General features: G+C 35.7%; 1 protein-coding gene and 1 non-coding gene across 2 annotated transcripts; one reads left to right on the top strand and one right to left on the bottom strand.

The window, feature by feature from the left end:
• The first annotated feature begins 407 nt into the window (after nt 1-407).
• Nucleotides 408-480, top strand: TRNAE-CUC (transfer RNA glutamic acid (anticodon CUC)). Its single transcript has one exon. It is a non-coding gene; the product is annotated as a tRNA-Glu (tRNA).
• An 8917-nt stretch (nt 481-9397) lies between these two features.
• Nucleotides 9398-11428, bottom strand: LOC117201933 (lipopolysaccharide-induced tumor necrosis factor-alpha factor homolog). The gene has a single exon (XM_033431256.2). It carries the CDS (start codon nt 11383-11385, stop codon nt 10900-10902), a length of 486 nt encoding a protein of 161 aa, XP_033287147.1. The 5' UTR covers nt 11386-11428; the 3' UTR covers nt 9398-10899.
• Nucleotides 11429-12901: the final 1473 nt, after the last annotated feature.

Consider the following 12901-nt stretch of genomic DNA (forward strand, 5'->3'; position numbering starts at 1 on the left):
AAATATAAACATTTTAAATAGCATTCTTTCTTCTTTTTATTTTAAAACTTATTATTTTGATCCACCTAGTACCAAAAAAGATTTCATCTAGCTAAAACAAATATTAATACGTTTTAATGTTTTAATAGTGTACATGTCTATGTGAATATCTCATTAAAGTGAAATTATTCATAAGTTTGTCCAGTGAACTACTACCATATCTCAAGAAGCTATATTTCTCCCCTGATAAGCAATGGGCCTTTATTAAAGAGATGATAGATACATATCTTAGTAAGGTTTCTTAACTTTCTACAGAGAGCTTATCTGCACAGATATGCCTGTAATTTGCAACACAGACCATCTGAAGTCCAGGTTCTCATTCAAGAGCTCAGCTATTCCAAACAAATAAAAAACGTGGTGGCAAGAATTCCCTGGTGGTCCAGTGGTTAGGACTTGGTGCTCTCACTGCCAGGGCCCTAGGTTCAATCCCTGGTTGGGGAACTAAGATCCCGCAAGCCATGTGGTACGTCCAAAAAAAAAAAAAACATGGTGGCAAGCAACGATATTAATAGGGGATTGGCTGAAGCACAAGTAGTATATCCTTTTCTCTAGGTTCTTTGGGTTATCCTGGAGGAGGTCAGACCATGAGAAACATGTCAATATAAAGGACATTACTTTTGATTTTCTAGAACTACTTTCAACCAATCAGGATTTGACATTGTCCCTCTAGCCTATTGAGAGGCTACAGATGAATTCACTAAGTAATGGCTCTCTTAAGTGTTTAGAAAATAAAAACGAACAAAAAACTAAAAACTTGTTTTGCCTTTATCTGCTGAACGCCATGTCACTGATCATGTGTTTTACCTGTTTGGACCTTCCCCAAACACACGTGGAAGCCTATGCCATGCATGTCTGTATGCTATCTGAGCACATATAACAATCTGTTTCTCTTACTATGTAGGTCAGATACTAACTTAGCTATGTGACTTCATCCCTGATTGAACAATAATAACAAAGGAGGATTGATTAATGAATCTATACCAACTTGGAAGTGGTCATTAGTAGCACAGTTCAAAACTCCCTCCTTTGCCTTGATCTTTCAAAGAAATCACAAAAACATTGGGCTTTGTGGATTGAGAATTCTGTAAAGCTGGGAGAGATATCTAATAAAATGGAAAACAATATCAAGACTGAAAAAACGTTGGGTAGTCTGAAATGATAAACCAATTTTAAAGATTGTACTTAATAGGGATAACAATAAGGTCTTGATTTAAGAATTAAAAAGTTTGTTTCACAAGTAAAATGAAGGAGAAAACCAAGACCTGGATAGACTAATACTTGTTAAAATTAAAAAAAAAGAAGTGAGGGGGCACTGAGTGGTATTAACGTGACTTAATATAAGTAAATAACATGATTGCAATCAAAAGCTAGAGACACTAGTGCAAATATTAATTGAAGTTGACATTTAAGTAAAAGTCAGCTAAATCTCCTCTGTACTACCATAGCATTAACTTCATTGTTTTGGTTCAAAACCCTGTCTTTTAAAGACAGTATCAGGTACATATGTGGAGAAAGAAAATTGAGATGGAGAGGCTCTGGAAATATAGCAACAGTTGAAAGAACTGAGGATATTCAATGTGGAACAACAACAAAAAATTCAGTGAGAGGTGCAATGTTTATTGGAAGGGGAGAAGGATGGATTGTTTTCAGACTTTTGGAGGGCTCCCTGGTAGAAGAGCAGGTGACATTCTGCACTCCTCCAAATAGAAAAAGCAAGAGTATAAACTGTGTGAGGGTAGAAACCATGTCTTAAACACTTTTGCATTTGTGGTAAGTCCAATTACACTGGAGGTGTTATTTGATGCTCATTGAGGTATGTAACTGATGCTCCAGGAAGACAGATGCCAACATTATATAGGGAAGAACTGTACAAGACGTGAAACAAGAGTCTTTCAATATATTGAGTGTCTTATCATTGGAAAGGTCCCAACTGTGAAGACAGTAGGGTGTAGTGGTTCAAATTAAGAACATAGGCTCTGGGATGAGGCTGACCTGGGTTCAAATTTCAGCTCCGTGAATTAGGTGTGTGACCTCAGACAAATTACTTAACCTCTTGTGGTCTTAGTTTCTGCCCATAAATTATGAATAATGGTAACTAGCTTTCAGTTTTGGTGTGATGTTTAAGTTGAGAGAATGTTTGTGAAGAGTTAGGACAGTGTCAGGAACAATAGTAAACATTCAATAAATCATAATTATTCTGTTGGCAGAAATTGTTTTACAGTCTTCCAAAAATGTTGTGGAAGGGATTCTTGCATTGGATGAGAAGTTGAATGAATGATCCCTTGGTCTTGCTCAATTCAAAAATTCTCTGATTCTGTGATTTTTCAGCACTATTCTTTTTTATATCCTTAGCATTTTACAAATGTCTCTGGAATTGCACTTATCTCACTAAACTGAAAGCATTAAATTAAAGCAAACCTCAATCTCCTTAGTAGAAAGGATGATCTCTTCTTCATCTTCACACCTCCAAGTACCTTGCACACTGGCTGACGTAGAGTCAATAACACTATATTCATTGTATAAATGAATGAATGATCAAACAATTAAATATTTAATTTATCTCAAAACGTAGACCATATCTGCCATCTTTCAATGAAAATTTCAAGTACAAATGCTTGATACAATCTGCTTGATCAAGGTATGCTTCCTGTAACCCCAGCTAAGAAAAGCAAACGATAAAAACTATAGTTTACTTATCTCTAACCTCAGCCATTTAAGAAACCAACGCGGGCTTCCCTGGTGGCGCAGTGGTTGAGAGTCCGCCTGCTGATGCAGGGGACACGGGTTTCTGCCCTGGTCCGGGAAGATCCCACATGCTGCGGAGCGACTGGGCCCATGAGCCATGGCCTCTGAGCCTGCGCGTCCCACCACGGGAGAGGCCACAACAGTAAGAGGCCCGCGTACCGCAAAAAAAAAAAAGAAACCAACACTTACTTGTTGAGCACCCAGGTGTTTTTCATACATAATCTCATTTGATCTGTTCGTGCAACTATGAAGTAAGTATTATTTTACCTAATTTGTAGATAAAGAAATTGAGTCTCTAAGAACTTAAAAATATTCAAGTCACACAGCTATTAGGTGATAAATATGGGATTTGAACCTCAGTCTGTTTTATCCAAATACTAAGCTGTCCCTTTTTAAATATTTTTAATTGTAAAAGCAACATGATACGTGTTTATTTTGAAAAATTTGAGCAGTTAGAAATGCACAGACTAAAATACTGAAGCCCCCTTATAGATAATTTTTCTCCCCCTATTCCCTGCATTAATATTCTCCAATCTATAAGAAATCATCTGTGAAAGCATCCTATAGATGCTGTTCTATGCATTTGAATGCTTATATGGTATAATATATAAACATAAGATTTCTAAGATAAATATAATGTATAATGTAATAATGTAATATTAAAATTAGCTTTAAAAATAAATATGGCAACTTTTTTCATTTCATGATATACCTTGAAGTTCTTGCCATGTCAATACAAACAGATCTATCTTAATTGTGATGAAAACATAAAAACTTGTTAATAGTGCAAATTTACATGCTATAATTTATGAAATAATTCTACAATTGTTGGGCATTTAAGTAGCTTCAGATTTCTTCTATTAGAAACAATATTACAATAAATACCTTTGTGCACATATGCAAATATTTCTATAGGTTGGATTCTTAAAAGTATAGTTTTTGGGTCAGAAAGTATGAATATTTTTAATTTTCATAGGTATCACCCTATTGTCCACCAAACCACTGTAAAGGTTTACATTTCCACAAACTTAGCACTTGTATATACACATCAACACTGAATAGTATCAATTTTCAAAATATATTGATGATCTGATGAATGATTTTATTCACTTTCATATTATTTTATTATATTATTTTATCATTATATTTTACCATTATTATAATTTTCACTTCCATACTTATTATAGATAAGATGTCTTTTTAATATGTATTTTGCCCTTTTCATATGCCTTCTGTGCCTGATGATATCCTATGTTCATTTGAAAAATGTAGATTGTCTTTTTCTTATTGAATCATTGGAACTCTTTATAAATTAATTTATCTTTTGTTATATATGTGGTAAATATCTTCTCCAGGTCTATCGTTTGTCTTTTAACTTTCTTCACTTACAGAATTTACTATGTAGATTAACTGGTCAATCTATGTCGTTTTAGAAAATCTTTTCACACCCACGATTACAAAAATATTGCCCCATGACTCCAGTATGTTACAGTTTTGTTTTTCTGTTCTTATAATCTTAATCCATCTGGAATTTATTTTTGTACATGGTGTGAGAAAGGAGTATAATTATTTCCTCCCAAGTGGAGACATTTTTCCAAAATTAAATCTAAAATAATCAATTATTTCCAACTGATTTGCAATACTAAATTCATTATACTCTAATCCTCATGTGTGTATAGGTGGTTTCAGACTTTGCATTCTTTATTGTGCTCCATTCTGTACTCTACTGTTTGTATTCTATTCTTGTGCCAATACCACACTGTTTTTGTCAATGTATCGGTATAATCGTTTTGAGATATGATGAGGAGTTAAGCTTCATCTAGTCTTATTTTTTAAATAATGTCCTCTTATAGATAAACTTTAGTATCAGTTATCCAGTTAAAAAAGAAAAGGCCATTTTGTTTTGGACTACTACAAATTTGTATATTATTATATAGAGAATCAAATTTTACCATATTGAGGCTTTTCATATAAGAATGTGATGTGTCTCCATTTTTTCCACGTCTTACAAAGTATTTTAGTAAAATTTCTAAATATCATCATATAGGTTTTATATATTTCATTGCTTATTTATTCTAGATACATTATGAATTTTTAAAAATTTATTTTGTTGAAGTATAGTTGATTTACAATGTTGTGTTAATTTCTATATACAGCAAAGTGATTCAGGTATACATATATATGTATACATTCTTTTTTCATATTCTTTTCCAGTATGGTTTATCACAGAGTATTGAATATAGTCCCCTGTCCTATACAGTAGGACCTTGTATCCATTCTATATACAATAGTTTGCACCTGCTAATCCCAAACTCCCAATCCATCCCTCCCCCATTATGATTTTTTTTTAATTAATTAATTAATTAATTTAGTTTGGGCTGCATTGGATCTTTGTTGCTGTGCGCGGGCCTTCTCTAGTTGTGGCGAGCAGGGGCTACTCTTCATTGCGGTGCCCGGGCTTCTCATTGCAGTGGCTTCTCTTGTTGTGGAGCACGGGCTCTAGGCATGCAGGCTTCAGTAGTTGTGGCTTGCAGGCTCTAGAGCACAGGGTCAGTAGTTGTGGCGCACGGGCTTAGTTGCTCCGTGGCATGTGGGATCTTCCCGGACCAGGGCTTGAACCCGTGTCCCTTGCATTGGCAGGTGGATTCTTAACCACTGCACCACCAGAGAAGTCCCATGATTTTTTTTTTTAACTTTTCATTTGAGTGATTGGGATCTTCTATCCCCATCATATTTTCTACTTGGTATAGTGACGTACTCTGGGAGTCATCTACCCAGTAGCTCTCTGATCACTTCTCCCTTGCTAACAGAATCCTACTTTTACTTGGGGTCAGCAATGTGCCCATTCCCAGAGGATGAATCATCCATCTTTGGTCTAAACCAGTCATGGCAATCCAAATGGTTGTGACTTTTGCTACATGCTCACATTCCCTGGCACCCTTACCACCAAGGCTGACCATATTACCTAGTATTACATAATGTGTGATAGGGAAATTATGATACTTTTTACTCCTTGATACAAGTAAAGCCCCTTTGCTTCTGCTCTCCTTTCTTCCCATTTTCACGGCTGATGAGCAGGAATGACACCTGACTGGGATAACCATAATGTGGCCATGAGGCCACAAATATGAAGAGGAAAAGGCAACAACTTGAGATGATGGGGCAGAAGGAAGAAAACTGCCTAGGTCCTTGAAGACGTTATTGGGCCACTGAACATACCAGTCAGTCAACTGCTTTCTTCCACATTCCCTTTTTAGCAAAAAAAGGTTTAAACCTCGATTAATTCAGTATCCTCTAACTGAAGCTGAATTCATCCAAATCCATTTAGATATTACTGGAGTATGGGAAAACGATTGATTTTTGTATGTTTCCCTACAGAATTCTGAGTTCTACTAATTTTTAAGAGGTATGTTTGAGAGTTCCTAATTTGCAATTGCAAATAATGACAGTTTGCAAAACTGTCATTATTTCTAATGACATATTTCTAATACTTATTCTTACTATTTCTTGAATTATTTCAAAAGCTGAGACCTTAGTGAAATGTTGAATTGTATACGTGGATAAGAGGTATTTTCCTTTTCAATTCCTGACCTTAATGGGAATGCTTCTCATATTTCAGTAGCAAGATTCTGCTGTAGTTTTTTGAAACATAACCTGATAATAATTTTTAAAAATATCATTCTAGTCATGGATTAATAAAAATTCAATTTTGTTTTTCTTTTTTGCTTTTTTAAAATCAGAAATAGGTATTAAATTGTATCAACTACAGTTTGGCATCTATCAAGTTTATCACATCGTAATTCTACTGTGTTCAGTTAATGTAATGCATTATTATCAATAGATATCCTGGTTTTGAGCATCCTTGCTTTTCTAGGATAACCTTATTTACTCATGGTGAGTCCTTTCTTTCATATGCTGTTGGATTTTATATAAAACATTTTATACTGGAGCTTTGCATCTATATTTACAAGTCATATTCTTATAAAATTTGATGTATTTGGTTTTCTTTGCTGGATTGTGGGCTGACGGAGTAACACTAGACACAAAGAATGAGTATAAACTCTTTAAATAGCCTAGGACTTTTACTTTTATGTTTAAAATTTCTGCATATAATGAGTTTAAAGATAAATACATACATATATTTTATAAACAGGAATTATCAGTTTCTATAAGGTGTACTAGAATTTACCTAATACTCTAGTGTGGGGTTTGGGGATTTAGCTATGTTTTTTCTTTTCATGTGATAACTGGTCATTTTTCTTTTCTTCTTCCTTTTGAGTCAATTTTCATTACTATATAGATTTTTGGAAAATTATACTTTTCACCTGAGAATTTTAATTTTATTGATACAACATTCTTTTTTTTTTTTTTTGGCTGCACAGTGAGGCATGCGGGATCTTAGTTCCCCAACCAGGGATTGAAACCGTGCCCCCTGCAGTGGAAGCATGGAGTCCTAACCACTGGACTGCCAGGGAATTCCCTATAATATTCTTATAACTTTAAAATCTCTTCTGTGTCTGTAGTTATGTCTCTTTCCTTATCTTAATATTATGCATTTGTGTTTTGTTTTTCATCTGACTTATCTGATTTTTTGTTGATAGTTTAATTGGTAAAGTTTACTTGTTAATTTTCATAGAATTCTGCTTTAGCACTCAATGCTTTCTACTTAAAAAAATTATTTTTAGCTCTTTCAATTGAATATTTGTAGATTTTAAATATTTTGTTTTCTAACTAATACATTTAGTGATATTAATTTCTATTTGACTACAACTGGGTCATATCACATAAGTTTCGATATCTTGTATTCTCTCTATTGTTGCTATTTAAAATAGTCTATATTTCAGTTTGGTTTTCTTTTTAACCAAAAGTTATTATGAAAGTTTTATAGTATATAGTTTGTGTATGTGTATGTTTCGGTCCTTTGGAGTGTATTTATAGTTTTATTGCATTCTGATCTGTATTCTGCTTTCAATATTTATTGAGTTTTTAGAGCTTTTATTTTTGTGGCTGAATGACTGGCCAATTTTTGTAAATGTTCTATGGGTACTGGAAAAGAATATCAGGGACACAGTTCTATACATATATCTATGACCAAGTTTAATGAATATGTATTCAATTCCTCTATATCCTTTTGTATTTGGGGGGCCACTTAATTTGTCATTTTTGTTGACGCATGTCAAAAATCTACAATTATCATTATAGTTTTGTAAACTTTTTTTTGTAGATATGACAGATTATACTTCATATATTTTAAAGCTGTATTATCAGGTACAAAAAATGGTAAATTATTCCTTTTAACAACTGAAATTTTTTTTCAATTTAGTATTTTTGGTCTTGGATTTTATTTTGTCTACTTTTACCATGTTTCCTCCTTCTTTCTTTTTGATAGTACTTACCTGATTTCTGATTACTCCTTTTGATTTTCAAAAATTTCTGGTCACTTACTTTTATTTATGACCTATTTAAATAGCTGTTTGCCTTTTCTGTTTCTTAGACTATCATGTTGTTTAACACTTCTTTCCACAAACTGACAGATTCTGTGACCCTCAGATTAAAAAAAGGATATAGAGGAATTGTACAAACCATTTAATAAATTTGATTAAAGTTTATGGTTATTTCTTTGGTTTATTTGTATGAGAGTTCCTATATCTTAATAGAGAAACTTCATCCATTAACATTTATTCTGAAAATGGACATGAATATATTAACCAAACAGCTTTATTTCTGACATCTTATTTCTAACATTGCCTTTGTGTCTTCTCTTTTCATTTCTTCTTTTTTGTTTATACCTTTTCTCTTATATTTTTCTTTTACTGCATTAATTGAATTTTCTTGTTCCTCTTTGCTTTACGAATTTTGAAGTCACTGCTCTATTACCTTAACTGATTTTTTTTGGTCTTTTTAAAAAAAATTTACTGAAGTACAGTTGATTAACTGATTTCTTTTTTTTTTTAATATTTATTTGGTTGCACCAGGTCTTAGTTGTGGCAGGTGGGCTTCTTAGTTGCGGCTCGAGGGCTCCTTAGTTGTGGCTTGCGGCACGTATGTGGTATCTAGTTCCCTAACCAGGGCTCGTACCCGTGTCCCCTGTATTGGCAGGCGGACTCTTAACCACTGCACCACCAGGGAAGTCCCGATTAACTGATTTCTTAGTGAGATGAAACAAAGTTGAATGGTGAAGAGTAGTGTAAGACGTTAGACTCAGAGTACTGAACCTAACTATATTAAGGAAAAAGCTGATGTAAAGTTTTGAATGAATTTTTAATCCACTAATGTGCCTATAATTTCGTGAAATGATAAAGCCACCATTTGGGGGCATGAGCTAGACAGTAACCTGTGCACTTCTTGAGGGAATTTGGACTGAGTTATGTATAGAGAAATTTCACTCAAATATTTAATAAAATCTAAACAATACTGTGATCTTTTTCAGTTTAAAGGGGTAAACCTGATAATAAAAGAGTATATAAGAACCAAGAATAAAACTGACACACATCTCCTAATGTAGACAGATAAATGGAAACAAATGGATAGTCTAGAACATTATGTCACTACATACAAAATTGTAGTGTGCAATAAAGGTGACCTTTCAATTACTTGGGTAAAGGAAGGATGCTTTTTTTTTTTCAGAGTGAACAAAAGACTTTATTTTGAAAAGCAGATAACACCAAAGTACTATGTAGTATCCATAGTCATTGCAAAAAATATTACTGGAACTTTCGAAACATCAAATGAATAAGCCGAATCAATGGGTTATGACTATAATTTTCAACCAATATACAGACTTTCGATCAAGGCCTAGGCTTGATTTCTACATAATATTATTCACATGCATTCCCTGTGCCTATTTAGTATCAAAACGGGAGCGCTTGAAAGTTGAGCCCAGCTTTGTCTTGATTTCAAAGATGACACAGCAGCGAACCGAGAACTCTGGCTTGCTGTTTCAGTCCTAGAAATCATGTCTTCAGATGTTATACAACAAATTGATTTCTGAAAAATAAAATCCAGACTTCAGACGCCTTTGAAACAGCCAGGTCCCCGCACTTTTCAGCACCGTGGTACTCAGACGTGCTCAAACACGCTTTCCTTTGCCTTTCCAAATATCCCCCAGGAACCCAAAAGGGGACCCTCTTTAAGAGTTCCATTATGGAGGTCTTTAGGAACCACACTAAACCCAAGTGAAGGCAGTGGATGAAATTATATCCATGACTTTTTCTGTTAAGGCAAAAAAAAAAAAAGTGAGAGTGCATTGGCAAATGGGAAAATGATACCAGTCATATGGATAAGGAAAACGGTTCTATAAATCCCTCTTTTCAAAATTATGTTCAAAGGTGTTTAAGATCAAAAGGAGGTCACAAAAACTGTTAATACAAACAATTCCTCTACCAAAAATAAAAGCCCTTCATAGAAAGTGGCTGAGGATCTGGTCCAAAGAAGGTGGATCAGCGTAAAGATCCAGCCTTCTATTCCTAGCCTGCGTTTATGACCTCATGGCTTTGTGTCTGATGGGTGTGAATAACCCCTCCCTGTACTTAAAAACGAATTAAGAAATTAAAGTGAATTTGTGTGCTATTTAAAAGCCTGCAGTTGCAGAATCTGAGCGCCAAGCCCTTAGACTGTAAGGCAAGATTTTTGTCATCAGAAGTGGAAACAGATGGCTATGACGGTAGGCACTAAAGGTTGGTTCAGCCGTACTGGGGCCAGAACAGCTTCAAATATAAGGCAATCTGGGGCTTCTCAGTTTGAGACCACCAAGAGAAAGGCCCACTGAGGCAAAAAAAAAAAAGAAGCCAGCCAGTGGCAAATCACCAGAAGATACTCAGGACAATGGTCACAGCTGGATGGGGTGACTTGGGGTCACAGACGGGGAGGCAGGAAACCCCTGAACCAGCGCTCAAGGAGAATGTCTTTGCATGTCCTGTGCACGACACCAAGCAGCAATTTCTGGGGTTCGGAGGTGTGTTATTTTTGCGATATTTCCCCCCCAAAAGAAGACACGAAGGTAGAGACCCTGGAGAGATGAGCCCACCAAAATGGAGCCTTCACCAGGGGCGGGGCTGGGTGAGAGTCGGAAAGGCCTTCCTGCAGCACACCGCTCCCATAAGGTCTGGCTGAGTCCTACAAACGCTTGTAGGTGCCCAGGAGAGCTTTGCAGTTGGGACAGTAGTGGTCCACATCCTGCAGGGCGTCCACACAGAAAGGGATGAAGCAGCAGCCCGCCATGCACCCCAACAGGCACAGGTTCCGGCAGGAGAGCCAGGTGAGGGCGCCGGCATCATAGGACAGCTGAGTCACGATCATCTTGTTGCAGGAAGGACAACACATCTGGACCGGGCGGTCGAAAAAGGAGATGGGCTGCTGCACGCAAACTGTCTGCACAGCAGTTGCATTGGCATTGGGGACGGGCACTGGCTGGGTGTAGTACGCAGGCGGATTCATGCCCTTCCCATCCGGGCCCATCATGAGCCCCGTGGCCGGCCCAGGCATGGGTGCTGGAAGTATGGGGTAATAACTGTTAACAGAAACTGTCTCTTCATAAGACGGGGGCGCGGTCGGCACCGAGGAAGGTCCCGCAGCCGCCTGGTAGGATCCTGGAGCAGACATTTTTACCGCCGCCTGCGCAGCCAGTCGAGCCGGGAGGTCTCAGGAAGGATGCTTTTTAAATAATGCTGAGACTATTTAGTTAATGATTTGGAAAACAAGTTTAAACCCTGCCTCATATCACATATTAAAAAATAAATTGTACATAGTTTGTAGAGTTAAATGTGAAAATAAAAATCTTGGAATTAGTAAAAACACAACAAATCGTGTAAATGAATAGTTGTCCTATTAGGGGGCTTGAAAGTATAAACTATACCAATGATAGAAAGCATAGAGAAAATGATCAATACATTTAAACATAAAAATTTTAACTTTTAAGTATCAAAAAGCATTATTATTAAAGTTAAAAGTAAATAAAAACTAAGAAAAATATTTTATTACATATTAGAAGGAGTTAATATTCTTAATCTATAAAGTGAGCATCACAAGTCAATGTAAAGATACACACACAAAATTCACATACACAAAAAAATAAGCAAAGAACATAGAATATCAAACCACAAAGGGAGAAATACAGACAAGAAACAGAATAATACTAATTCTCTCTGTTTTGGGACTAGATATTCTTTTATTTTTCTGTATTTGCTAAATAATCAGGAAATATATCTAGAGATAGATAGATAAATGGAAAAAACATATTACTATGTCATCTTGGGAGTTTAATACTTGACAATGAGAAGGATGATGCTATCTGGAATCAGAAGTCCTGAGTTCAAGTCCAAGCACTCGTTGAATGATCTTGGGCAAAGTCACTGGACTGCTTTGAGCCTTGGTTTCTCCAAATATAAAACAGAAGAAATAATCTTCATGTCATAAACTGCTGTGAAGAATAGATTTTAAAAATGTACATGGGAAAGGCTTTGTGAGATCATTTACAGATGTCAGAGATTCCTATTTCTGATCCAGTGCGTTAAGGCTTTTCCCAGCCTCCGACAAAATCTGTGCATCTTCTCTTACAAATACCATATCCCTTTGCCTGATGAGGGTTTATGTTCCTGAGTTGTTGTTCAGGTGACAGTTCACCTGTGATGCCTTGGATTTTGCAGTCTCCTCGGTGGATGGGACAGGAGCATCTACTAGATCCTGACTATAGTCAAATGGAACCGTAATAACAAGCACTATTGCTTTTCTTCTTCCATGTTATATGCTTTATCATTCAGTTCTAGTATACACAGAGTTAATTTGATAACCAAGTTGATACTATAATTCCATGTTCATGATATTTAAAAAGTCCTTACTAATTTCAAATTCAGGGCTCTGTTGTAAGTCAAATGAGAGCACCAGCCTATCTCTCTTCTCAATCATAGGAATAATTCCTTTGTGAATGCTGCATGATATAGAGTGAACACAAAAGGGCCAGAACAATGAACTTTTCTTCTTTCACATGATCCCTGATCAGTAGAATAGTGCTATGTTTCTCCATTTATATCTCTATATGAAATAAAAGCAGAATTATAATTTTCCGGGTGAAAGAAACCTTACGCCACCTTTGTTTTTTCTTTCCTGGTCCTAAGCCTAT

This window comes from Orcinus orca, chromosome 6, assembly GCF_937001465.1.
Source record: "Orcinus orca chromosome 6, mOrcOrc1.1, whole genome shotgun sequence".
Classification (NCBI taxonomy): domain Eukaryota; kingdom Metazoa; phylum Chordata; class Mammalia; order Artiodactyla; family Delphinidae; genus Orcinus; species Orcinus orca.